Source organism: Manis pentadactyla, chromosome 3 (genome assembly GCF_030020395.1).
Source record: "Manis pentadactyla isolate mManPen7 chromosome 3, mManPen7.hap1, whole genome shotgun sequence".
Classification (NCBI taxonomy): Eukaryota; Metazoa; Chordata; class Mammalia; order Pholidota; family Manidae; genus Manis; species Manis pentadactyla.
Genome location: NC_080021.1, coordinates 200,148,268 through 200,176,203, shown reverse-complemented (window position 1 = coordinate 200,176,203; position 27,936 = coordinate 200,148,268). Strand labels below are relative to the sequence as shown.

The 27,936-nt window shown below is 37.0% G+C and overlaps 1 protein-coding gene across 5 annotated transcripts in view; it reads left to right on the top strand.

The window, feature by feature from the left end:
• The window catches only part of ECPAS (Ecm29 proteasome adaptor and scaffold), a 106,056-nt gene that overhangs the window by 23,830 nt on the left and 54,290 nt on the right, over nucleotides 1-27,936 (top strand). For 4 of the 5 annotated variants that reach the window (XM_057498921.1, XM_057498919.1, XM_057498918.1 and 1 more), the window contains 10 exons: nucleotides 6,472-6,602; nucleotides 9,231-9,347; nucleotides 10,833-10,951; nucleotides 12,447-12,596; nucleotides 16,437-16,602; nucleotides 20,146-20,285; nucleotides 23,412-23,493; nucleotides 25,712-25,831; nucleotides 27,262-27,347; nucleotides 27,578-27,656. In XM_057498921.1, the coding sequence (XP_057354904.1) occupies nucleotides 6,472-6,602; nucleotides 9,231-9,347; nucleotides 10,833-10,951; nucleotides 12,447-12,596; nucleotides 16,437-16,602; nucleotides 20,146-20,285; nucleotides 23,412-23,493; nucleotides 25,712-25,831; nucleotides 27,262-27,347; nucleotides 27,578-27,656 (1,190 nt within the window). Of the gene's footprint in view, nucleotides 1-6,471; nucleotides 6,603-9,230; nucleotides 9,348-10,832; nucleotides 10,952-12,446; nucleotides 12,597-16,436; nucleotides 16,603-20,145; nucleotides 20,286-23,411; nucleotides 23,494-25,711; nucleotides 25,832-27,261; nucleotides 27,348-27,577; nucleotides 27,657-27,936 lie in introns of those variants that run through there. The other variant, XM_057498922.1, reaches the window with a different exon arrangement.

Here is a 27,936-nt window from a genome sequence, read left to right as displayed (position 1 = left end):
TTTCTGTTTCTTTCTGGGTCAGTCTTGGAAGGTTGTATTTTTCTAAGAAGTTGTCCATTTCTCCTAGGTTTTCCAGCTTGTTATCATAGGTTTTCATAGTATTCTCTAATAATTCTTTGTATTTCTTTGGGGTCCGTCATGATTTTTCCTTTCTCGTTTCTGATTCTGTTGATGTGTGTTGATTCTCTTTTTCTCTTAATAAGTCTGGCTAGAGGCTTATCTATTTTGTTTATTTTCTCGAAGAACCAGCTCTTGGTTTCATTGATTTTTTTTCTATTGTTTTATTCTTCTCAATTTTATTTATTTCTTCTCTGATCTTTATTATGTCCATCTTTCCTCTGGACTTAGGCCTCATTTGTTCTTCTTTTTCCAATTTTGATAATTGTGACCTTAAACTATTCATTTGGGGTTGTTCTTCCTTCTTTAAATATGCCTGGATTGCTATATACTTTCCTCTTAAGACTGCTTTCGCTGCATTCCACAGAAGTTGGGGCTTTGTGTTGTTGTCATTTGTTTCCATATATTGCTGGATTTCCATTTTAATTTGGTCATTGATCGATTGATTATTTAGGAGCATGTTGTTAAGCCTCCATGTGTTTGTGAGCCTTTTTGCTTTCTTTTACAATTTATTTTCAGTTTTATACCTTTGTGGTCTGAAAAGTTGGTTGGTAGGATTTCAATCTTTTGGAATTTACTGAGGCTCTTTTTGTGGCCTATTATGTGGTCTACTCTGGAGAATGTTCCATGTGCACTTGAGAAGAATGTGTATCCTGTTGCTTTTGGATGTAGAGTTCTATAGATGTCTGTTAGGTCCATCTGTTCTAGTGTGTTGTTCAGTGCCTGTGTGTCCGTACTTAGTTTCTGTCTGGTGGATCTGTCCTTTGGAGTGAGTGGTGTGTTGAAGTCTCCCAAAATGAATGCATTGCATTCTATTTCCTCCTTTAATTCTGTTAGTATTTGTTTCACATATGTTGGTGCTCCTGTATTGGGTGCATATATATTTATAATGGTTATATCCTCTTGTTGGACTGAGCCCTTTATCATTATGTAATGTCCTTCTTTATCTCTTGTTACTTTCTTTGTTTTGAAGTCTATTTTGTCTGATACTAGTACTGCAACACCTGCTTTTTTCTCCCTGCTGTTTGAATGAAATGTCTTTTTCCATCCCTTGACTTTTAGTCTGTGCATGTCTTTGGGTTTGAGGTGAGTCTCTTGTAAGCAGCATATAGATGGATCTTGCTTTTTTATCCATTCTATTACTCTGTGTCTTTTGATTGGTGCATTCAGTCCATTTACATTTAGGGTGATTATCGAAATATATGCTTTTATTGCCCTTGCAGGCTTTCAGTTTGTGGTTACCAAATGTTCAAGGTTAGCTTCTTTACTATCTTACTGTCTAACTTAACTTGCTTATTGAACTAATATAAACACTGTCTGATGATTCTTCATTTCTCTCCCTTCTTATTCCTCCTCCTCCCTTCTTCATATGTTGGGTGTTTTTTTCTGTGCTCTTTTTCGGAGTGCTCCCATCTAGAGCAGTCCCTCTAAGATACCCTGTGTAGGTGGTTTGTGGGAGGCAAATTCCCTCAACTTTTGCTTGTCTGGGAATTGTTTAATCCCTCCTTCATATTTAAATGATGATCGTGCTGGATACAGTATTCTTGGTTCAAGGCCGTTCTGTTTCATTGCATTAAATATATCATGCCATTCTCTTCTGGCCTGTAAGGTTTCTGTTGAGAAGTCTGATGATAGCCTGATGGGTTTTCCTTTGTAGGTGACCTTTTTTTTCTCTCTGGCCGCCTTCAATACTCTGTCCTTGTCTTTGATCTTTGCCATTTTAATTATTATGTGTCTTGGTGTTGCCCTCCTTGGATCCCTTGTCATGGGAGTTCTGTGTGCTTCTGTGGTCTGAAAGGCCATTTCCTCCCCCAGTTTGGGGAAGTTTTCATCAATTATTTCTTTAAAGACATTTTCTATGCCTTTTTCTCTCTTATTCTTCTTCTGGTACTCCTATAATGCGAATATTGTTCCGTTTCGATTGGTCACACAGTTCTCTTAATATTCTTTCATTCCTGGAGATCCTTTTATCTCTCTCTGCATCAGCTTCTCTGCATTCCTGTTCTCTGTTTTCTAGTCCATTAATGGTCTCTTTCATCTCGTCCATTCTGCTTTGAAGTCCTTCCAGAGATTGTTTTATTTCTGTATTCTCCCTCCTTAGCTCTTGCATATTTCTCTGCAAGTCCATCAGCATGGTTATGACTTTTGTTTTGAATTCCTTTTCTGGAAGATTGGTTAAATCTATCTCCCCAGATTCCTTCTCAGGTGAGGATGTGGAGGATGTCTGGGTTAGTCTGGTCCGGATCAAATTTTTCTGCCTTTTCATGTTGGTAAATGCAGTGGTATGCTGTTGGCTAGTCTGTCAGCTGGGAGAACCAAGACCCTTTCCACTTGCTCCTGGCCTTTCTTTCCTTGGACAATGGTGACCCCTAGTGGCTCGTGTTGGGCAGCTGTGCGTAGACTGGGTCTCTGTGTCTTGCCCGGCCGCTATGGAGGAAGCTCCCTTGCTGTGGGTGTGGCCAGCCTCAGGCTGCTGCTCTGCTATGGCAGGCTGTGCTGGAGGGGGAATGGGCAGGGTTTGTTTATCGCCGTGAGGGGTCTCATAGGTCGCTGCCGTCCAGGGGGTTAGGGCGCTCAGAGTTCCCTGAGATTTCCAGCTGCTGGGCTAAGTGTCCCGGGATGCTTCCATCCAGCTGTGGAGTCCCTGTCCCTTTAAGACTTTCAAAAAGCACTCGCTTTTCTTTGTCCCAGGGGCACCGGCTGTGGGGACCCGCTCACAGGTTGTACTGTCCCATTTCGCTAGTTTCCCACACTCCTTGCACTGTATGTCTGTCCTCTGGGTGCGGATGGCTAGGGCTGGCTATTTGGCAGTTCTGGGCTCCCTCTCCCTCCCCGCTCCGACTCCTCTCCTCGTGCCGGGAGCTGGGGTGAGGGGCGCTCGGGTCCCGCCAGGCCAGGGCCTGTATCTTACCCACTTTGCGAGGCGCTGGGTTCTCACAGGTGTGGATGTGGTCTGGCTGTTGTCCTGTATCTTCTGGTCTCTCTTTCAGGGATAGTTGTATTTGTTGTATTTTCAAAAATATATATGTTTTTGGGAGGAGATTCCCATTATCCTACTCAGGGCCATCTTGGCTCTGTCCGTCTCTTTGTTTTGAAGTCTATTTTGTCTGATACAGGTACTACAACTCCTGCTTTTTTCTCTCTGTTAGTTGCATGAAATATCTTTTTCCATCCGTTCACTTTTAGTCTGTATATGTCTTTGGGTGTAAAGTGAGTCTTTTGTAGGCAGCATATAGATGGGTCTTGTTTTTTTATTCATTCAGTGACTCTGTGTCTTTTGATTGGTGCATTCAGTCCATTTACATTTACGGTGATTATCGATAGGTATGTACTTATTGCCTTTGCAGACTTTAGATTTGTGGTTGTCAAAGGTTCAAGGTTAACTTCCTTACTATCTAAGAGTCTAATTTAACTCAGTTAATATGCTATTACAAACTCAATGTAAGGGTGCTTTTCTTTTTCTCCTCCTTTTACTTCCTTCTCCGTTCTTTATATATTAGGTATGATAATCTGTACTTTTTGTCTATCCCTTGATTGACTTGGGGATAGTTAATTTAATTTTGCATTTGCTTAGTAATTAGCTGTTCTACTTTCTTTACTGTGGTTTTATTGTCTCTGGTGACAGCTATTAAACCTTAGGAGCACTTCCATCTGTAGCAGTCCCTCCAAAATAGACTGTAGAGATGGTTTGTGGGGTTAAATTCTCTCAGCTTTTGCTTATCTGGGAATTGTTTAATCCCTCCTTCAAATTTAAATGATAATCTTCCTGGATAAAGTAATCTTGGTTCCAGGCCCTTCTGCTTCATAGAATGAAATACATCATGCCTCTCCCCTCTGGTCTGTAAGGTTTCTGCTGAGAAGTCTGATGTTAGCCTGATGGGCTTTCCTTTGTATGTGATCTTATTTCTCTCTCTGGCTGCTGTTAACAGTCTGTTCTTATCTTTGATCTTTGCCACTTTAATTACTATATGTCTTGGTGTTGTCTTCCTTTGGTCCCTTGTGTTGGGAGATCTGTGGATCTCCATGGCCTGAGAGATGATCTCCTTCTCCGATTGGGGAAGTTTTCAGCAATTACCTCCTCAAAGACACTTTCTATCCCTTTCTCTCTCTTCTTCTTCTTCTTCTGGTACCCCTATAATGCGAATATTGTTCCTATTGGATTGGTCACACAGTTCTCTCAATATTCTTTCATTCTTAGACATCCTTTTGTCTCTCTGTGCCTCAGCTTCTTTGTATTCCTCTTCTCTGGTTTCTATTTCATTTATCGTCTCCTCCACCATATCCAATCTGCTTTAAATACCCTCCATTGTGCTCCTCCAATGATTGGATCTCTGACCGGATTTCATTCCTGAGTTCTTGAATATCTTTCCTTACCTCCATTAGCATGTTAATGATTTTTATTTTGAACTCCCTCTCAGGAAGAGTCATGAGGTCCATGTCATCTTTCTCAGGGGTTATATTAATTTTACTCTGTACCAGGTTTCTTTGGTGTTTCATATTTGTGTATGGCGTCCTCTAGTGTCCAGAAACTGTACTCTGGAGCTGTTCAGCCCCTGAAGCAATGTTGGGGGTCGCAGGGGAGCGGTATTGGTGCCCGCGGGGAAGAAAGAGCTGTTTACTGCTTCCCCGTTGCTCTGCCTGTCTCCACTGCCTGAAACAGTGGGCTGAGCACACAGGTATAAGCTTTTGTCCCAGAGCAGCTAGATATGGATCCCTGGTTTCCACAAGTGGCTGGAATCTCAGTCTCTCCAGGAATTCTGCCTCTGTTAGCTTTCCAACCACGTAATCACGAGAGTATCATTTAAACACCATGAAATGTAGGTTTGAGCTCCCAGAGCAGATCTCCGGAGTTAGGTATTCAGCTGTCCCAGGCCTCCATTCCCTCCCTTCCTGCTTAGTTTCTCTTCCTCCCGCCGGTGAGCTGGGGTGGGAGGAGGGCTTGGGTCCCGCTGGGCCACAGCTTTGGTACGTTACCCTGTTCCGTGATGTCTGCTCTTTTCTCCAGGTGTATGCAGTCTGGCGCAGTCCTCTTTCCTGTTGCTCTCTCAGGATTAGTTTTATTAATTATATTTTCATATTACATGCAGTTTTAGAAGGAAGCCCCTGTCCCGCCTCTTATGCCGCCATCTTTTATCTGGTCCTCTATATTTGTGTTTTTAAAAATAAAAATTGTATATATTTAAGGTGTACAACATGATTGTATATATGTACACATACACATAGTGAAATGATTACAGTCAAGCTAATTAACATATCTTCTCATATAGTTACCTTTTTTTGTGTGTGGTAACATCTGACATCTACTTTCTTAGCAGATTTCTAGTAAACCTCTAGTTATTTAAAGTAAATCCCAGTAACTGTATTATTTCACCTGTAGATATTTGTTTTGATCTCTGAGAAATAAAGACTCTTAAATACATTTTAAAATTGAGATATAGTAGATACAATAGAAAGTATAAAATACCAGAACTTAACAAATTTTTATATATGTATGTATCTGTGTAACCATCCCCCAGATCTAGATACAGGATATTTCCAGCTCCCTAGAAGTCTCTCTAATCACTACTGATAATTTTTGTAAGAACCTTTAAAAAACAAACAGAACCACAATACCATTATAGCACCTAAAAAATTAACAGTAATTCCTTAAAATCAAATATCCAGTCATTCCCAGTCAGTAGGTTCCCTTTTCATTTCCTTCTCCCATCCCCTACAGTGTATTGGCTGCTGTTCTGTGGATTTTCACAATCTGGGTTGTTTTTGTGAAACAATCACAATCTGGGTTGTTTACATATCTCAGCATCACTGGATATGTACTGTTTAACATGTTTCTCTCACAGTGGCATTCTTGGTGAAAACTTGTCTCTCACACATTCTGGTTGGGTCCCAGCACAGTAATGGGCAGTGATTCTATCTCTAGAGAAACTTCATCAGTAAGATGGTTCCACCAAATGTGTATTGTCCTCCTTGGTGTCTGAATGAAGTTCTCCTGTTTCACTCTGCTAGCTGGATCTGGCAGATTTCTTCACAAAATTTGTATCCTTTCTGGTATCCAAATTCTTTAGGAAAATGGAATAACTGTAGGTAGGAGGGAATTTTGTTATTGTTGGCTTTGTTCTCCCCTCTTCTAGAGGTTAAATGACCAGGACAGTTGTGAGATAGTGTAACTAGCTAGTAAATCTCATTAGAGTTGATTTATAGCTGCATCAAAATCATTTGAATACAGAGATAGCTATGGTTAAAGTTCTGACCAAAGGATTTGCTAATATAAAAAGTATTAAGCTAGCTATAAAAGTAATGAGTTTTGGTTGTGTTTGATTTGCTAAGTTCTCCTTTTTTTCTTTTTATATATAGATCAGCTTGAACGGGTCTTTTTACGACTTGGCCATGCTGAAACAGATGAACAATTACAGAATATTATATCTAAATTTCTTCCTCCTGTTTTACTTAAACTGTCCAGCACCCAAGAAGGAGTACGCAAAAAGGTAAGCATGTTGGGACAGTTGGGGGAATTAAATGATGAATAAATGGATACATATTATGAAGTGAGTTTTCTGTGCCCATTATTGAATCAAGGTTCATAATCCTAATTATCGCTTGTCAATTAACATTTAAAAGTAGCTTGTGTATGCTTAGCATAGCAGCACTTAGTACCAACTGTACACTTGGCATCAGTGCTAGATGGTATAATTGGAATAATTATTCTGGAATGTATGGGGGCATGGTCTAAAATCCATGCTCTTGATTCCAATATGAAAGTCATGTGATAGAAGCAAAAATATCCTTTAATCACTGGTTGACTATGAATATAACCTTAATTAAAATAATCAAAATATCTCCTTTTAAAACAAGATAATGTTATATAGCTCCTTTTTAGGATTCTGTAAAGTACTGTTACCAAAAAAGTTAGATAACTGTCATATTGGGATTTTCTTGTCTAACCTAAATGTTCAGCGTGGAACATATGCCCCTTCATTTTTAAAATAGTTCATTAGTCTTCTAGTGTATTTAAACTAGACCTTCAGGTCTTTGAGCTATCATCAGGTTACATTCCTTGGGCTACTCTAATTGATTGGCAGTGGCTTCCTGGAAGTCTGCCCTAGAGGGATTCTGAGGCTCGATTTGGGTTCAGTGGAGAAAGTATTTTTAAGAATGTCTGTTTTGTTTGCAGGAAGGAATAGGGCATTCTTGTCATATATTTGACATGCCTGTTAATACTGCTTTGCTGATGTGAATATGTATTTGGTCATGTCACTGTCCTATTTAAAACTCTTCTATGGCCTTCTGGTGTCCTTTAGTATAGCATAAAAGGTCCTTCATGAGTTGGTGTTGTCTGCTTATTATTTGGCTTCGTCAGTCTCATGATTTGTTTGGCAAATGTTTACTGAGTGCATTCTAGATGCCATGTGTTACGGTTATTTTATTGGTGTGTGAAAGAAACATCTAGTTGGGGAGACCAGTGTTAAATAATAAGGCAAATAATATCTAGTTATAAGTTGTAATAATTGCTAAGATGGAAAAGGATTCTACAAAGGAATATATTAGGGTACTTTATTTAAACTGAGTGTGAGTGTAAGGGAGGCCTCTGTTGTGTGTAGGAAGTAGCCAGGCAAAGAGACTGGGAGACCGTTAGAGATAGAGAAGGCGTATATGGAGGCTCTGAGCTGAAACAGAAGGTGGGGCTTCCGGGAGCCGAAGGCAGCCTAGGGATGCACCCAGTGCACTAGAGAAGAGTGAGAGGACGTCCCGCACTGCGGAGAGGAAACCGGGATTCCAGTGGGCAGGGATTCAAAACCTCATGTATAAATAATTTCAATATGTGAAGTTTTATTGTTGATGAAATTAGTAATTAATTGACTTTCAGTTATGTGATTTTTGGGTTTCTGTCAGTTTCCTAATGCCCCTGTAAAATGGGAATGACAGTACCATTCTCTGGTGGGTGTGAGAATCAGATGAGATATGGAGTGCTATATATGAAAGTGTGTTCTGTATAGAAACTGCTTGATAAATGTCAGCTATTTTATTACTATCATTCATTTAACAGGCATTGATTATAGATTTGTTATTCTTATAATTCTCCTATTTAATTATTGCTCTAGGTTCCTTTGAAATTTTGCAATTGCTGTAGACAGGGATAAGCTCTTAATACTTGCTTTGAGGTTAGAGCACAAATTTCAGAAATGATGGAGAATAGTGTAGGCCTGGCCCTCCAGAAGAGATACCTTTAAATTCTTGAATCTTTCCTAACTGAGGCTTTCTAATCTTACTTTTCAATGCTCAGTTTCTTATTTCTCCTCTCTTAGCAAGATAACCTCAGTACTATAGTAAGATTGGGGCCACTTGACATGAGCTTCTGTATTTTGCTTTCCACCCTTAGGAACTGTTGATTTGCTGATATCTATTTCTGTTCTCTGTTCCCACTCAAAGGAAAAGGAAGCTTGTTCTTACTTTAAACTCTTTAGTAGAATCAGATGATCTTCAGAATAAAGTAAAAATTCCTCAGCATTTTACTTGAATCCTTTTATAGCTGGGCCCGGCTTTTATGTTAAACCACTCCGAGTTTAAGTCAGATGCAGTGTGCCATGTTCTTTTAGCCCTCTATACCTTCTTATAACTGATTCTCTGCTTGGAAATTCACCTGATTGTCAGGACTTGGTGTTCCTGTCACTTCCTTCCTGAAGTTCTTGATCTGGCAGATACTTCCTCTCCTGGAGGCCCATAGTATCTTGTACATTTTTCTTTTTGTTGTGTTCATAGTGTGTCTTAGGCACTTTGGGCTGCTGTAACAGAATACCATAGACTGGGTGACTTAAACAACAAACATTTCTCACAGTTCTGGAGACGTTCAGTCCGAGATCTAGGATCCAGCACGGTCAGGTTGTAGATGCAGAAACTGTTCCTGGTGTGCAGGTGGTTGCCTTCTTGCTGCATCCTCACATGGCAGACGGAGGAGGGGAGAGAGATTGAAATTGTGATGTTGTGTACTTCCTCTGTACGTTTGTCCTTTAAAAGGACAAAATAAGTACTATTCATCAAAATAAGTAGTATCTGAGAAATAAATTTGTTTTTCAGATATGATCAATAATTTCAGTTCATGTCTCTCTGTATGTTAGGTAATGGAACTGTTGGTCCATCTGAATAAGCGTATAAAAAGCCGCCCCAAAATACAGCTCCCAGTAGAGACACTGTTGGTTCAATACCAGGATCCTGCGGCAGTTTCTTTTGTCACAGTGAGTATTATCTTGGAATATTTTCTGACTTACAGTTTTTTTTCATAACATTTATTGGATGTCATCAGTATATTGGCAAGCTTAGAATTTTACCTTAGACTGTTTCCAAATGAAACATGAGATGTTTTTCTTCAGATGACATGCTGTTTTCCCATTGAGTACCTATCCGGAGGAAATGGTAGGAGCAGGATGAGGCATGGCTGTTTACATTGGGCAAGGGAATGCTGATGAATTGACTTGTCAGCTATTTTGACATAGAAAAGAATAATTTGATTCTTAGTAAAAGATATATGAGACCAGTCTGAATAGAAAGAAGGGTTATGTAAACATAGGCATGAATAAAGGATAATAGAAGAAGAAAAAAGAGAAATGGCAAGAAGAGATAGGAAGGCTGAATTATAAATCTGTATTTCGGGTATCTATATCTATCTATCTGTTCAGAAAGGTATTCTTTTTAAAAGTGGAGTAAACAGCCCAGTAAGAAATATTCCTGCTAAGTTGTGATCTTCATGAAAATTAAATGTGAAAAAATGTTGAGGCTTGTGTGATATAGCAGGTGATGTTCTTTTCCTGGTCCTTGTTTTTCCAGACATTGAGGCAGAATCTGTTGAGTCTCACCTAATATCTGGATTACAAACCTTTGGAACCACTTACTGGTCCAGACATCTGTCTTTGCCTGCCTTGGATTAACAGCTCCATTACAGATGTCTCTTTAAGCAAATAGAAACATTATGTGCTGATAAAACTGCCAAATAGAATGTCTTTAAAGGAATAAAGCCTGTTTTAAAGTGACGAGTCCTTTAGAAAAGCAAATCTTTATTTTAAGCATAAATCCAGATATGCATTTATGGGTTTACTTAAAATGAGGTACTCACTTGGAATACTGTGGCACAGATGCACTACAGCCCCCCATTGCCTTTGGTTCCTCTGTTGGTCGGCTGCTGGAGGGAGGAGCCAGGGTGCTGTCATACTCTAAGGCGGTTGGAATGACTGGCTGGCCGGGAGAACCAGCAGCCTGAGATTTACCTGTGTTCTCCTCTTAGTGTGAAAGGACTAATGTGACAGACTGGGGTGGCTGAAGCTAATGTGTAGTATGTAGGTTTATATAGGTAGAATGGTTACTTCTTTTCAGTAAAAAGTAATTGTATGTGTCAGTGTTTTATTTCCCCCCAGCTTTATTGAGACATACTTGATAAATAAAATGGTGTATATTTAAAATGTACAATGTGATGATTTGACGTAAGTATACATGGGTGCTTTAAAATGGGACATACTTCCTCCCATGAAGCCCTTCTTAAAGTAAGCTTTTTGAATAAGTGGGGCTGGAATTCTATCTGACATACAGTAGTTGGTCAAGCTGTAATAAATATGTGGAGAGACGATGTTCTTTCTTTGTTATGACTCCCTGAATTACCAACTGTGTGTTTTCATTGATATCCTAGAGTATTTCCTTCACACTCACTTGCTTTTCCCTCATTGCATTAGAATTTTACTATAATTTATGTTAAGATGGGCTATCCTCGCCTACCAGTGGAAAAACAATGTGAACTGGCCCCTACGCTCCTTACTGCCATGGAAGGGAAACCTCAGCCACAGCAGGATAGGTAAGCTTTTCTCAGTTCCCTTATCTTCCACCTACAAGTGTAAACAGCTGCCTTTCAAAAATAAGGTTGCATGTTCTCTTTCACTTGGGCAGATGTGAAGGCATGGCTTGAACTCTCTGAGCTGACAAATAATTGAATTTTCTGTGTTACCGTAACGTTACTGTTTTGTTAATCTATTACAAGATTTTTTGATGTGAGCATATTGAAAAGTGTGCAGAGCTAACATTTTTCTCAATCTAAATGCATTTTTTGGGGTCAGTTATTTTGAAGAAACTGATTTCATGTTATTGCACAGTTACACTTAACAAAATTTCACCAAAACATTTCCATCTTGGAGGATCTAAAGTTTCAGAGTAGTTTTCCTGAGGAACAGATCACTTGTTTATATTAGTATGGAGATTGGAGAGGTGAAAGGTTTAGATAACACCCTTAGTTTCTAGGTTAGCTCAGTTCTGTATTGTAGCCCTGTAGTGGTGAGAACTATTCTGCATGCGAAGTGCAGAAGTTGTGGAGGAAAGATGGTTAAAAACCCTTTTCAGTTTACTTTTTAGAATATATACTTAAAAGAGAGACTGTAATACAGATACTTATAAATAAATTTAATAAACATAGCAAGCACTGTTGGAAATTTTCATGTGTTTTAAGAATAGCAAAAGGTATTATGAAACAAGGAATTATTTTTAAAATTTGTATTTATTTTTTAATTGAAGTGTCATTGATACACAGTCTTATATTGGTTTCAAATATCCAACACAGTGGTTCAACCGTTACCCTATTATTAAGTCCCCACCTGCACTAGTACAGCTACTATCTGTCAACATAGGAAGATGTTACAGAGTCAGTGGCTGTATTCTCCATGCTGTAATACCACCCCCATGATCAACCTACATTATGATTATTTTGTGCCCCTTTATCCCCCTCAGTTTCCCTACCCACCTACCCCAACTCATTCCCATGGTAATCATTAGTGCCTTCTCAGTGTCTCTGAGTCGCCTGCTGTTTTGTTCATTTTGTTTTGGAAAGAAGGAATTACTGAAGCCACAATACTTAAATTCAGACAGTGGACATTTTAATATTATGTTAAAATATTGACAATTCTGATTTTTAATTTCTTTAGCTTTAGAATAACTATTAACTGTGGAAATGAAAAATTTCATTGAAAAGATATAAGATGAACTTTACCTAAGGTTTAACATAAAATCTCCTGTGGTAAGTTCAGATATTAGCACTGAGTGCATATTATGTGTACTTTTTCTCAGGTGTTTTTGGTGATGAGCCAGATTGGCTAAATGCCACTTACCACTCAATATACTGAGCTTTCAAGAAGAAAGGAATCTTGGCCAGTCCCTAAGTTAAAACTAAATTAGTGGTGTTGAAAATGAATGGCCTTAGCTACAATTACCAGTTTTTGTTACATATTTTTTTTGTCTCTTATTTGCATGTATTAAGACCTTAATTTTTTAAGTAGTTGCAATAAATGTAATTGTTTTTTCAGCTTAATGCATCTTTTAATACCAACCCTTTTTCACATGAAATACCCTGTTGAATCATCAAAATCAGCTTCTCCATTTAATCTTGCTGAGAAACCAAAGACTGTGCAGCTGCTTTTGGACTTCATGCTAGATGTCCTTCTGATGCCTTATGGGTAAGTTAGAAAAATAAAAGCAAAACAAAGCAACCTTGTTTTTGGCTGCTTTTACTGTGGGGAGTTAAGTACTATTTTAAATGATTCAGCTTTCACTTGAAGTTGGATGTCTCAGGTTTTTTTGTTGCAGGCCTTGCCTCCTCTTAACTCCAGCCCCACTGCTTACAGATGGGGAGTTGCTGCTGTGATTTCAGACTCAACCTGTCCAAACTGAAAGCAGTCTTTCCCCATAAAAATAGTTCCTCTTCTTTAATTTCTGGAGGTGCTGTGATGATTCTCTTTGCCGTATAGAAGTGTAATTATGAATTACCTCCAGCTTGTCTCTTCCTCGTTGCTACAGTGAGTTTCATAAAACGTCCTCACTCTTCCTTGGTGGTTCCTAGAATCGTTCCCACTGCCGTCATCTTGCTTTGGCTCTTTTCAACTCTTGTCATGACTTTGTCAACAGATGCTCTTCTTCAAAGCTTTGTATACTGCCACACAGTTTCCTAATTTTTAAAACATATATTTTATCAAGTCATACCTTAAAACCAACCATTGGGCCATTTTTTTCCAGTCATTACATAAACACCTGCATTTGCACTCTTATGTGTCCTTGCCTTTCTGTGTTTTAAGAGAATACAGTTCTTTGATTAGAATGCTTGTCTATCAAAAAGAAAGAAGTGCTGAAAGAAAGAAAACGAGACAACAATCAAAAACCAATTTGAAAAGCATCTCAAACTAGCTTACATGTTAAATATGTGTGTCTCTGACTTAAGTTTCTTGCTATAGACAGAGGACACTATTTTCCACATCCTCATAACACTAAATGGCCATCAATATTGCCACTTTGTGTTTTTATTGCATTGTAGACATGTCCGTCTTCCCTAATGATTGGGAGCTCCTTGAAGTCAAGAGCTGTTGTAGCTAGCTCTGGTCCTTGGCATACTGCCTCGGTTGTGATCTGCTTCCAGCCTACTTATTTTCTAGGTTGTCCTGCTGCTAGAGGTATTTTTCTAAAATGCTACTTCCATTATATATCTTACCTGATCAAAATACAGTATACACTGTAAGTTTGGCATGTGGGTGCCATATCATCTCTTCCTTGATCCAGAAAAGAGAGAGTTCATGCTGTAGGATTTTCCTTACTCTCCAGTTTGCTCCCCTCCGACCCCTCTATTTGGGTGGCTTTATTTTCTATACCTTCAAACACTTCCACTATCTCTTTCATATAATTTCTTATTTCTCTGTGGTTTCTTTGTCATCTGATCAAACGTCAAATGCTCTTACATGTGTTGTATTGTGTTGTGTTGTTACTGTTCCAACGTACTCCAGATATCAGATACTCAATCTTTTTTTCCCTCAATATGTATTTAATGAAAGAATATAACTATTGACATATTCCATTACAAACTTTATTGTATCACCAGTTCTTCCTTATCTTGATCCTAGATGACATCGCATCTGGCTATGGAAGTGTTTAAGACCAAATGACAATTTCCAGTGGATTTATTTATTTATTTATTTATGTTTTGCTCATTGCTTTTTAAAAAAAATTATTGTTGATATACAATGTTATGTTGGTTTCCAATATATAACACAGTGGTTCAGTAGTTACACATATTATTAAATCCTCAGCCCCTCTAGTGCAGTTACTATCTATCAGTGTAGTAAGATGTTATGGAATCATTGACTATGTTGTCCATGCTGTACTACCATCCCCTTGATCAACATATATTGTGTTTGTGTATTATTGTGCCCCTTTATCCCCCCTCACCCTTCCCCCCCATCACTCCAGTCCCTCCACCTTGGTAACTGCTAGTCCCTTCTTGGAGTCTTTGAGTCTGCTGCTATTTTGTTCCTTCTGTTTTGCTTTGTTTTTATACTCCACAAATACGCGAAATCATTTGGTATTTGTCTTTCTCCTCCTGGCTTATTTTACTGAGCATAATAATCTCTAGATCCACTCATGTTGTTGCAGAAGGAAGGATTTCTTTTCTTTTTAGGATGAATAATACTCCATTGTGTATATGGACCACATCTTTATCCATCCATCTATTGATGGACACTTAGGTTGCTTCCATATCTTGGCTATTGCAAATAGTGCAGTGATAAACACAGGGGTGCATATATCTTTTTGAATCAGGGATTTTATTATCTTTGTGTAAGTTCCTAGTAGTGGAATTACTGGGTCAAATGGTATTTCTATTTTTAGTTTTTTGAGGAACCTCCATATTGCTTTCTACAATGGTTACTCCAATTTACATTCCCACCAACAATGTGGGAGGGTTCCTATTTCTCCGCATCCTCACCAGCATTTGTTATTTCTTGTCTTTTGGATAGTGGCTATCCAAACTGGTGTGAGATGATATCTCATTGTGGTTTTAATTTGCATTTCCCTGATGATTAGTGATGTAGAGTATCTTTTCGTGTGCCTGTTGGTCATCTGTATTTCTTCTTTGGAGAAGTGTCTGTTCAGCTCCTCAGCCCATTTTTTTTTTGGTATCATTAATATACAAGCACATGAGCAACACTGTGGTTACTAGATACCCCCATTATCAAGTCCCCACCATATACCCCATTACAGTCACTGTCCATCAGCATAGTAAGATGCTACAGAGTCACTACTCGTCTTCTCTGTGCTATGCTGCCTTCCCTGTGCCCTCCCTATATTATGTGTGCTAATCATAGTGCCCCTTAATCCCCCTCTCCCTCCCTTCCCACCACCCTCCCCAACCCCTATCCCTTTGGTAACTGCTAGTCCATTCTTGGGTTCTGTGTGTCTGCTGCTGTTTTGTTCCTTCAGTTTTTGCTTTGTTGTTATACTTCACAAATGAGTGAGATCATTTGGTAGTTGTCTTTCTCCACCTGGCTTATTTCACTGCACATAATATCCTTTAGCTCCATCCATGTTGTTACAAATGGTAGGATTTGTTTTCTTCTTATGGCTGAATAATATTCCATTGTGTGTATGTAGCACATCTTCTTTATCCATTTATCTGCTGATGGACACTTAGGTTGCTTCCATTTCTTGGCTATTGTAAATAGTGCTGTGATAAACATAGGGGTGCATCTGTCTTTTTCAAACTGGGCTGCTGCATTCTTAGGGTAAATTCCTAAGAGTGGAATTCCTGGGTGAAATGGTATTTCTATTTTTAGTTTTTTGAGGAATCTCCTTATTGCTTTCCACAATGGTTGAACTAATTTACATTCCCACCAACAGTGTGGGAGGGTTTCCCTTTCTCTGCATCCTCACCAGCATTTGTTGTTGCTTGTCTTTTGGATGTTTGCCATCCTAACTGGTGTGAGGTAATATCTCATTGTGGTTTTAATTTGCGTTTCCCTGATGATTAGCCATGTGGAGCATCTTTTCATGTGCCTGTTGGCTATTTGCATTTCTTTGGAGAAGTGTCTGTTCATATCTTCTGCCCAGTTTTTAATTGGGTTATTTGGTTTTGGTGTTGAGGTGTGTGAGCTCTTTATATATTTTGGATGTTAACTCCTTATTGGATATGTCATTTATGAATATATTCTCCCATGCTGTAGGATGCCTTTTTTCTTCTACTGATGGTGTCCTTTGCTGTACAGAAGCTTTTTAGTTTGATGTAGTCCTGTTTGTTCATTTTTGCTTTTGTTTCTCTTGCCCGAGGAGATGTGTTCAGGAAAAAGTTGCTCATATTTATACTCAAGAGTTTAGCCTGTGTTTTCTTCTAAGAGTTTTATTCATGGTGAAATTTTGAGTTCAAGTGTTTATTTTTCTCGAAAAGTTCTGTGGGAGGAAAGTGTATAATTGGATGTATTACATATGTATGTGTATATGCATGTGTCTAATAAAGGGGTTAAATTTCTGTTTCTTTCCAGATATGTGTTAAATGAATCCCAGAGTCGCCAAAATTCATCTACAGCACAGGGTTCTTCAAGTAGTGGGGGAGGTTCTGGAATACCACAGCCTCCCCCAGGAATGAGTTTTTATGCAGCTAAACGAGTTATTGGTGATAACCCATGGACACCTGAACAGCTGGAACAGGTACCACACACTGCTTGTTCATAGTGGAGCTTAACTCTGACATTCGCCCCTATGAAGTCCGTGCAAGCATGTGTAACATAATTCCAGTGTGTACAGGCTCTAATGAAATATGTTTGAAAGGAGCAGTTGATGTAATGTTTTCTCTTCATCATGTCCGTTATTTGTAAAGCCCCAGGGAAAGGGAGGAGTGGGAAATGCTCCTCAGTTTTTATGATTTTGCTAACTTAGTTCAATATAAAATACAGCCCAGTTATAAATAGCGTATATTTAACTTCTTCATTTTCCTTTTTTTTTTTGAGAGGGCATCTCTCATATTTATTGATCAAATGGTTGTTAACAACAATAAAATTTTGTATAGGGGACTCAATGCACAATCATTAATCAACCCCAAGCCTAGTTCTCAACAGTCTCCAATCTTCTGAAGCATAACGAACAAGTTCTTACATGGTGAACAAATTCTACATAGTGAATAAGTTCTTACATGGTGAACAGTGCAAGGGCAGTCATCATAGAAACTTTCAGTTTTGATCACGCTTTATGAACTATAAACAATCAGGTCAAATATGAATATTTGTTTGATTTTTATATTTGATTTATATGTGAATCCCACATTTCTCCCTTATTATTATTGTTATTATTATTATTATTATTTTTAGTAAAATGCTGAAGTGGTAGGTAGATGCAAGATAAAGGTAGAAAACATAGTTTAGTGCTGTAAGAGTGTGTGTAGATGATCAGGTGTGTGCCTGTAGTCTAAGTATTAATCCAAGCTAGACAAGGGCAACAAAACATCCACGGATGCAGAAGATTTCTCTCAAGACACGGGGGTGGGGTTCTAAGCCTCACCTCTGTTGATCCCCAATTTCTCACCTGATGGCCCCCCTGCGACTGTGCCTGTCTTAGGTTGTTCCTCCCTTGAGGAATCTTACCAGTCTCTGGCTAACCAGACATCTTCCAGGGCCAAACAGGGAAATGTAAAGTTGGTAAGTGAGAGAGAAGCAATATTCTTTGAAAAGGTTAGCTTTTTACTTCTTTGCAGATTTATGCCCTGTGGCTTTTATGCCCAGCATTTGTCTTGAGGTATCTTTACCACTTGGAAGAATTATGATACTCGGTAATTTCGTTATGAGGCACGAATTCTACTTAAGGGTTGTAATTAGGAAGGAAGATTAACTTCTTCATTTTAGTGTTTAATTATAGGTTTAATAATCATCTAGCTGTTTTGGTGCAGTTAAAATACAATTTATCTTAAATTTTCAGCTTTTTAGGGCTACACATTTTGTATAAAGGGAAGAATTGTATGAACAAATGACAGTATGGGGGAAAAGCATGACTCCCTTTTATATTTATTCCTGGGAATTTAAAAATTGGCATTAAGGATTTTATTCTGGATTTAAACAGGACACAGATGTTCTCTGAGCAGCTTTTTAAAAAGACTGATGCTCCTCAGAGAAGGGGCCTCACTGTGTCTGTGCTGTCAGGTACCTCAGGGAAGAGCAGATGAGATCAGTATGTAATTATTTTGGGATTCAAGCAACATGGGTTAGTCTTCCAGTCCTTCCTTATCTCTCCGTGGCCCTCTAAATGATCCGATCCTTTCCTTTTTGTGAATGTGAGTGACCACTGATCAAAACCCTGTTCCCAGGAGAGGGAAAAAGGCAAGTGGGGCAATCTTGCCGCTCACAAATCTATAGAGTGATTTGTTCAGTGAGCGTTACATTTGGTTAGATTTATTTCTTCGTGTTCTATGGATTGTTTTTTTCTTAAACCACGATGTAAGTAAGAAAGAGAGGTAAAGAATGAAGAAGCTCTTAAAGAGTATAAGCTATGTGATAGGCAATATACATATCTCATTCCATCTTTGCAGCAGCCCAGTGAGGTATACACATTGTTCCATTTTGTAAAAGGAACTGAGGTCTTAAGATTCGCCATTCTCCCACTCCTAGTACAGGCTTTGAGTCTGGGTCTTTCTGAAGGCTAAGAGCTCTAAGTACTGGAGAATAACTGTTAATTTTAAACTCTAATCTTATGCTGGTCATTATTTGCTAATTTTATCTAAGGGCTTCTGTATGCCTTTGTCAACTTCATAATTTAGAATTGAAATGAACAGTTTAGTTTCAAGGATGAAAGCTGTTTTTCTCTTTAAATATCTCTTTCATTTTACATTTTTTGTCTTCCAGATAAGAGAGCTTTTATTTATTTTTTCTAATTGTAAAATTAATGATAATAAGAACAGTCAGTTATTTATGGAACTTTATAAAGAGAAATTAAAAGTTACCTGGAATCCTGCCATGCTTTATAGCTGTCATTTGTCATTCATCTATAGCCTGTTCTGTGTGTGTGTGTGTGTTGTGTGATTGCACAAAAATACAGTTTTGCCCACTAACATTTTTACGTATGTAATGTTATTTGTAGATCACTCTTTTCATTTAACAAAATACTAGTTTTTAAAAAAATGTCATCCTTTTTAATGTATGTATAAAATTTAATTATCTGTAAGCCACATAATATATTTCTGACTAGTCTCTTATTGATGGACATGAGTATTGTTTTCATTTTTTTTTGCTCATTTTTGTCTTTGTATCTTTGTGTAGTTGACTGCCACATCTGTCTTTTTATGACTCAAAAAGTCTTCTGTTGTAGCTCTTGTTACAAGTCAGTCATATTGAACACGGGGAGGGGAGGCAGGCATTTGTGTACCTTTTAAAATCGCATCCTTTGTTATTTAATAATTGTACATTCATCAGTTCTAATCATATACATAAGAACTATTATGTAACTGATTTTTAAAGGTAAAGGTAAAGTTTTACTTTCCAGGTATACTTTCTTAAACAGAGTTATTTATAGTGAAATTCTTAGCTCCTTCACATCATAGGAAGTTCTAAGCAGAATCTGTCTTTAGTCTGTTTCATTTTAGCCAGTCAATTAGATTGAATACTATTTGATTAGAATTTCACTTGAATTGACTGGAGTATGTTTGAAATTATTGTTTTCAGTATGTAAGAATATTGAGGACTGAATTAGTATGTTACTTTTTGAATGAAACTTTATAGAATGTGAGTTGTTTAGTAACAATCTTTATGAACTGTCAGAACAATCCATGGAGTACTTTATTCTTAATGTACCACTCTCTTAACTGGAGGCTGCAAATTTGGACTTCTGTACAAGCCTTCATTGTTCTTGAGATGCTCTGTAAGCTAAGTAGGAAGACTGTGTATTGTAATGGTCTTCAGGTTTGAGATTTGGGTTTGAATCTTGCCTTCATTACTTATTAACTATGTATCTGAATCTCTTAAGTGTTGCCTCAGTTTCCTCATCAGAAAAATGGATGTAATAATACTTACCTCATAGACTGTGAGGGTTAAGTGAAATTTATGAATATGTATAGCTGAGTACAGTCCCTGGCTGTTGTGAGCCTAAGTAGGAGCTGCTACTGTTGTTACTATTTATCTTTGGTTTATGACCAAATATTAATAAATAATATTTTTGGATGGTGGTCTTTGTTTCTCTGATCACTGTCTTCTTCCCTTCATTTATCTACAGTGCAAATTGGGTATAGTGAAATTCATAGAAGCTGAACAGGTGCCTGAACTTGAAGCAGTTCTCCACCTGGTGATTGCTTCTAGCGACACACGCCACAGTGTAGCAACGGCAGCTGACCTAGAATTGAAAAGCAAGCAAAGGTAAACTACTTACTTTCCTTTTAAACTTTCAATCTGAAGAGAGGGTAGATCTCTGAATGCTTACTCAGCACATATTTGTTATTTCAGGATTTTGTGTAATAAGATTCAATTTATGCCATTATGAAATACATCTAGTCAGTAATAAAGACAGTTTTGCTAAAGAGCAGGATTCTGTATAAGATAAAGAAGAGAAACTGTTTGGAGAAGCATTTTATCATTTTCTATAATTCTAAAAAAAATGGAAACAAGTTCAGATTTCCACAATAAGGGAATAGTTAAATTAACTGTGTGTATTTATGTAGAATATTTATCTGCCAAAATAATTATAAAAATATAAAGCAACTACTATGCTGATGGACAGTGACTGTAATGGGGTATGTGGGGGGGGACTTGATAATGGGGGGAGTCTAGTTACCATAATGTTGCTCAAGTAATTGTACATTAATGATATAAAAAAAAAACAAAAAACAAAAAAAACAAAAAAAATAAAGCAACATGTAAATTTCCCCCAAGTAATGGCAAATGAATAAGGCAGAATACAAAGTTATGTGTACTAATTTAAAAATGACATGTGCAAGGGCTGAAGAATAACATGAAAAATTGAAGATATCTAGGTGAAAAAAGTCAAATTGTGAACTAGTTCTTTTTTGAATTTATTTAAATGCCTAATGTAATAACATGCTTAAAGTGGAATGTAGATAAGGCAATAAAGCTTTATGAAGGTTGCATATATTGTAGCTTTCCCTCTTAAAGAAACTAATATAAATGTGTAACAGAATAAGGAAATTACCTTCATGTGTCTTAATTTACTTGTTGAAATACAGTTGACCCATGAACAACTATGTTTCCCTACTTATATGTGGATTTTTTTCAAACGATATATTGGAAAGTTCCTTGGGGATTTGTGACAATTTGAAAAAATATTTTCTTTTCTCTTAATTGTAAGAATATGGTATGTAACACCTATAACATACAAAATATGTATTAATTGAGTATTTTATTGGGGTCCAGTTAACAATAGGCTATCAGGAAAATTTTTGGGGAGTCAAGTTATGCGTGGATTTTCAACTGTGGAGGGTTTTGGTGCCCCAGCCGTTGTGTTCTTCAGGGGTCAACTGTATAAACAAACTGTGTGTATGTGATGGTGATTCAGATGGCTTAACACTAAAGGGCATTGAGGCGGCATAGAAGAGGAGTGTGTTTGTCATGGAGTTAATTCTGGTCATGCTTCTTGCTGGTTGTCTGAATTTGGATAACTCACTTGGCCTTGCCAGACCTTGGACTCTGTAAAATAGGGAAACCTGTTTCAGACTGTACTTAACATTCTCTCCAAGTCTAAAATTCCTTCATGCTGCTTATAACTGTATCTTCCTGGTATCCCTTTCAAGGACTTTATTTAGTTTAAAAGTATCAAAAAAAATCTTCCATTAAAACTATTCATTGTTTTCAACAAATACGTTGGAAAATTTTTTTGAGATTTGCAGCAATTTGAAAAAACACTTTCTTTTTATTGTAAGAATACAGTACAAAATACCTATAACATAAAATATGTGTTAATTTGACTGTGTTATTTGAACTGGCCTCATTCTTTACACCATGTAGTGGATTGGATTGTTGGAAATATAAATGTGGTGCTTAAGTATTCTAATTAGTTTTGGTTTTGTTTATTAAAACAAGTGTATGCATTTTTCCATAAAATAATATAACATGAATTGTTAAAAAGTGAGCGGAGAACGATATGTAGATAGCATCCCATTTTGTTAAAGGGAAATCCCAAGTATCTCTTCAGGGTTACATCTATCTGTTTATTTCTTTATCTACCTACTTACCATATCCATCCACCTATTTCACATGTGTAGGAAAGAAGTCTAGAAAAAGTGCACAAAAGTTAATCGTTACTGAAAAGGAGAGAGATATAGTATAAATTTCTCTATTATTTGTTTCTGATATAATCAGAAAACAAACTTAGAAAGATGGCAGGAGGAAAAGTAGAAGGAGTGAAAACAATCCTTATTAATTTAAAGTTTTTAGTTTGTTTTTACTATTTTACTATTTAGTTTTAGTTTGTGAGGTTTTTAGTTTGTTTTACTAAAGTGTGTTTGTGAGTTTTATCAAAAATCTCTAAACCTGAAGTGTTTTTAGAAGTGTTTTAAAAGAAAGGTGGAGCTTGAGGATTAATTAACAATCAGCTAAGGAAAGACATAGGTGAAAAACTACAATAGAACTGTAGAATGTCCCTGAGATAGTGGAATTGTGGATATCCAAAGAAGAGGCAGATTGATAAACTATGAAAGAAGAGGTGGATTAGAAAAACAGTCAAAGCAGCATGATAAATTGTTTTTTGCACAAACACAGCATAGTTTGAAAACACAACCAATGTCAAAAGGTACAGAGAAGATAGAATGGTTAAATCTCACTAATCAAATGAAATGCAGGGTTGCATTATTATAATGTTTATAAAATGACTGGGTGGGGGCTCCTGCAGAATGTGATTGGGTGCCAATCACCAATCACTTTATATTCTAATTCACCTTATAGTAGGAACAGTCTTAGTGACTAATGGCAGCGTGGCTGCTCTGTAGAATCAGGTGCTAAAACTATAAATGTATGCTGGTAGATAGGGACAAAGGGAAATGCTATGAATCCTAGTGACACAATATTGGAGAAACATGATAGGATGCAGGCTTCCTAGAATTGCAGTTTGAATGGTGAAAGTTTTTTTTGTGTCACTTTTGAATTTCCAAGTGGTTAAACGGAAGAATCATGCCTCAGGGCTCTTTTTAAAACAAGTGTAGAATGGCTCTGCTCTGTTGGAATTGCACCATGGCATTGGCCCTGAGAGTGGAATACAGTCCAGTTTTCTTGTATGGCACTAAATCAGGCCATTGGATACAGTGATCTATTGAATCAAGATGGAATAAGTGACTTTTATTTCTTTTTCTGTTTAAAAACTAACTTTGATAGAAGTTAATCACTTTCCTCCTTTCCTACAATGTCAGTTGCCCATTTCATTTGTGTATCTCTAACATTTTTCTTTGGTAACAAGTATTGGGGCTGTGATTTTTTGAAATCTTTGAAGTTGGAGAAAAAAATAATTTTAACAAGCTGTGTTGAAACCTTCTATAGCCTGATTGACTGGAATAATCCTACCATCATTAATAAGATGTACAAGGTATACCTTGGAGATATACCACTGAAGACAAAAGAGGTAAGTTGTTTTGGTTTATTCTCACATCATCATAAAAACTGTTTTATAGACATGAACTCTACATATTTGAACATTTTTCCTTGTTATTTTGATTTAAGCTGAACTTGTGCTATAGGAAATACTAGTTTTAAGCCATCCTAGTCTAGGTAGATTAAAATCTCCGGGTAATTTAGATACCTGATCTGGTGTTTTTAATTCAGATGCTTAAATAATGATGATACATTATCTAGATTAGGGAGCAGCAAACTGTTTTGGTTAGTATTTTAGGCTCTGCTCACCATAGGTTGTGAGGCAGCAACTACTCAACTCTGCCATAATATCAAAGCAGCCATAGGCGACACATAACTGAATGAATGAATATAGCTGTGTGCCAGTAAAACTTTATGGCTACTGTAATTTGAATTCGATATAATTTTCACATTATTAAAATACTACTCTTTTTATTTTTAAAAAATTTATTTGAAGATATAAAAACAATTCTTAACTCACAGGCCTTACCAAGACAGATGGTGGGCCAGGTTTGGCCTGGGGGCTGTAGTTTGTTGACCTCTGGTCTGGATTCTAGAACAAGAGGTGGGTTCTTCTGAAGCCTTGAAGTAAGGGGTTTGCTTAATAATACAAGTTCTGTTTAGTTCATTGTGTTTAAAAGTGTTTCAAGTTCAAACCCAGACATATGAAGATTATGTTTGCTTGCTTGCTTTTTAAATCATAAATAGTTGTTTAAAAATAATATTAGCTACAGTTAGATTAGATTGAGTGTGATACAGCAGAAAGAACAATGAATTGGGGATGGTGGATATTAGTACTGCATGTAAATGTACTGGGGAGGAGAGATTTGGCCAATGACAGAATTTCTCTGGGCCTCATGTTCTTCATGTAGAAAATGAGGTTGGATTAGATCAGTGGTTCTCAGAGTGTGGTCCATGGACCCTTATTGGGTGACATTCAGAGGTTCATGAAGGCAAGAAATTATTTGCCCTTTTTTTTTAACTGTGTTGACATTTGCGCAGATGGTGCAGAAGCAATGCGGTGTAACTGCTAGAGTCCTAGCATGGATCAAAAGCTGTGTCATGAAATAATACTAACAGTCATTGTGCTTTTCACTGTTAGCACTCATGGTAAAAAAGAAAAATAAAGAAAGAATCAAGCTCAGTCTTACTTAGGAATATCCTTGATGAAATGGTAAAAATTATTGTCGAAGAGTAGACACACAAATGGCTATTATTGAGATGGGTATTTGGCATATGTTTTCTCTAAAATGAAAAAACGTGGTCTTAAGAAAAACAATTAACACGATTTATTGGCAAGGATAAAAGTTGAGCTTTCAAGCAAAAATTAGAGTTTTGGGAAACTTGTGTTCATCAGAATGAATTTAACAGTTTATCAGTACTTACAGACTTTTATGTGAGATTGGTGGTGATACCATTATCATTGATGTGATTCTGTTTTTGGGACGGTGTTTTATAATGAAATATTTGCTTGCTTCAGTAAACCAATGAATGTTTCCTAAATGACCAGTGATGTTACAGATGACACAAGGGTAAGGCAGCCATTCAATGTGCAAGATAAACCAGTGGATTTAGTATAACAGAGTATGCAAAAGTTTGTTGATGTGGTTTCAAATCCAAGTGGCAATTAATCTTAAGAAACTATTGTTCATCAAGTTTTGGTGTAGTGGCAAAGAATATCCATAATTACCTGAAAAGGCTAAAATCATTCCCACTTTCCCATCCATATATTTGTGTGAAGCTGGCTTTTTTCCCCATGTACTTTATTTTAACCAAAACAACATGTCACAAATTGAATGCAGAAGATAAAAAAAAATCACCTCTCCTATAAGGAGGAGGATGACGAGATAGATTTACAGAAAGCATAAAACAATGCCATTCTCTGAGTACAGTTTTTTGTTTTGGGAAGTAAAGTTTTTTTTTTCTTTAGAAATGTTATTTATGAAAATATGTAATTTAATATTTTTGAGTGAATAGGTATTTAAAAATTCCTCAGTTTTAATTTCTAGCATAGTAAATATTAGTAGGTATTCCAATATAAACAAGCTCTTTGGAGTCTTCAGTAATTTTAAGAGTTAAAAAAGGGATCTTTTAAGCATTTAAGAGGGATCTTGAGACAATTTTGAGAGGCCACTGGTTTAGATGATCTCATGACTTTCAGTTTACAATACTTTTGAAATGTTGAGTATAATCAGGCATATTTTCAACAGGGAGCAGTTCTGAAGCCAGAGCTGAAAAGGGACCCAGTCAGTACAAGAGTCAAGTTAAAGATTGTTCCCCATCTCCTTCGTTCTAGACAAGCTGCGGAAACATTCCCAGCTAACATTCAGGTAATTAATTCTCAGAGAAAAACGGTCTATTTCCAATTCTGTGTCTGTTAATTAGAGAAAGCTGCATTAATGGACAATCAGAAGGTAGGTTGATGGAGACAATATTAATAAGATTCCATCTTTTTTCTATCTTGTTTACCTGTAAGAATGATTAAAATTTTTTATTACAGTATATACTATATATGATTACCATTAACCCTAAATGTTTGGTAATAATCTCTTTCAACTAGTGTTTTTCTGAGTGGCTTTTCTCTAAAAACACGCTACCAGACTTGATCACTTGAGGGGAAAAGGAGTCATCCTTAACTGAAACCCTATATGAGGGCAGTGGCCGCATACTCTTGATTCTGTCTTACTGTTTCCATCTTCCTATGTCTAATGCTGACATAAATGGACACTGTCATTTCTTGTTTTGGTCATCACAGCAGTCTTCCATCCTGCTTCCCTGCCTCTAGTCTTGTTCACAGCCAGTTTGTTTTGTGTTGCCACCAGAGTTTTTTAGCAATGGGAAATCCTCGTACTTTCTGTTGGTGAGATACAAACCCCTCCCCAATAAACAATTTTGTCATTAGTTATTTGCTTTTGATTTAAATAAGCCTCATGTTTTTTGTTTTTCTTAAAAAACATTTTTTTTTAAAATTTATAAGATGGGTGTAATAATATCAGTTACCTCCTAGTGATGTTGTAAAGACTGAATGGGACAATTGAAAGCTTAGAGGGAGCACAGTGGCTTGACTCATTCAGTTATGAAGTTCTCAGTAAATGGTGAAAAGTTAGTGGCTACTTGCCTTTTGGTCTCATATGTTACCACCCCCTTGCCACACCTTATATTCCAACAAAAGATTGTGTGCTTTAAATAATTCCATTTTCATGGCTGTTTTCTGTCTTCTGTGTCTCCACTCATGATGCTCCCTCCCTCTCCCTGGCAGAGCTCCCTTTCTCCCTTTTGCCTGGTAAACATCTGCTCATGTTTCAAGATCGCTGAGGTGTGCTGCCTCCTACCTCAGGTGTTCACATTTCCTGCCTTTCTTCTCTGTTCCAGTTCCAGAGAGAACTCTCTCCTTTGTGGTCACTGAATGGTGGGCACAGACTTCTGTCTTAGCGTCTCTCCCTTTGAAGGATTATTGTTTAAGTGGCTGTTCCCTCATTCTAGATGATAAAACTAAAACTCTATGCTGCTTTCTAGCAGTAGACGCACAAGTTTTGCAGACTTGTAAGATCAGTCATTGTGTTTGTTACTCCACAGACTGTTGACTGGAGATACTGATAGGCTGTCTAAGTTGGTCAACTAAAATGTTTGTACTAAAAAAAACTGCGTTGATTTTGAAAAATGAGTTGTAGCTCAAATGGTCTGCCATTGAATCCTGACTAGTATTTGAAAATAGAAATTGCTGTTTATTGTTGTTCTTGACATTGTCCCTTTCTCATAGGTGGTGTATGATGGACTTTTTGGTACAAACACAAATTCAAAATTAAGAACATTATCTCTGCAATTTGTGCATCACATTTGTATAACGTAAGTTTTTTGAACTATTTGACTGTAAAGTTTTCAAGCTGTTAGAGTGCTCAAATGAATTCAAGTATATCTTACCTAGAAAGAAATTGTGCTTGCTCATTGTAAAAATATACCATATTTTAATAAATGTTTTAATTTATTTCAGTTATGTCTCTATTATAATCATCTGAGAAGATAAGTAATTATAAGATTCTTATCTTGCTTTGTATATGTGTGCTATTTTTTTAAAGTTGTCCAGAAATCAAGATTAAACCATTAGGTCCAATGCTTTTGAATGGCCTCACCAAGCTAATCAATGAATATAAAGACGTAAGTAACTTGTCTTTTAAATTTTGTTACCATTTTATATTTTAAAGTATTTTCTGTTAAAACCTTTCTGGTCTACTGTGGTTTAGTTAGTTGCAGTTTGCTATTGTTCCATCATTTCTTAACATTTTTACTTGAAGTGGTGCAAATTTCAGAAATTGCCATAAACTTTTGCTTTTCTTGAGGAAATAACTGTTAAAATGAATCTGAATCTTGAGGGGTCTTAACAACTTCTTAATTTTTTTTTTTAAAGCAAAGGCATTTTATTCTGCTTTTAGGCCCT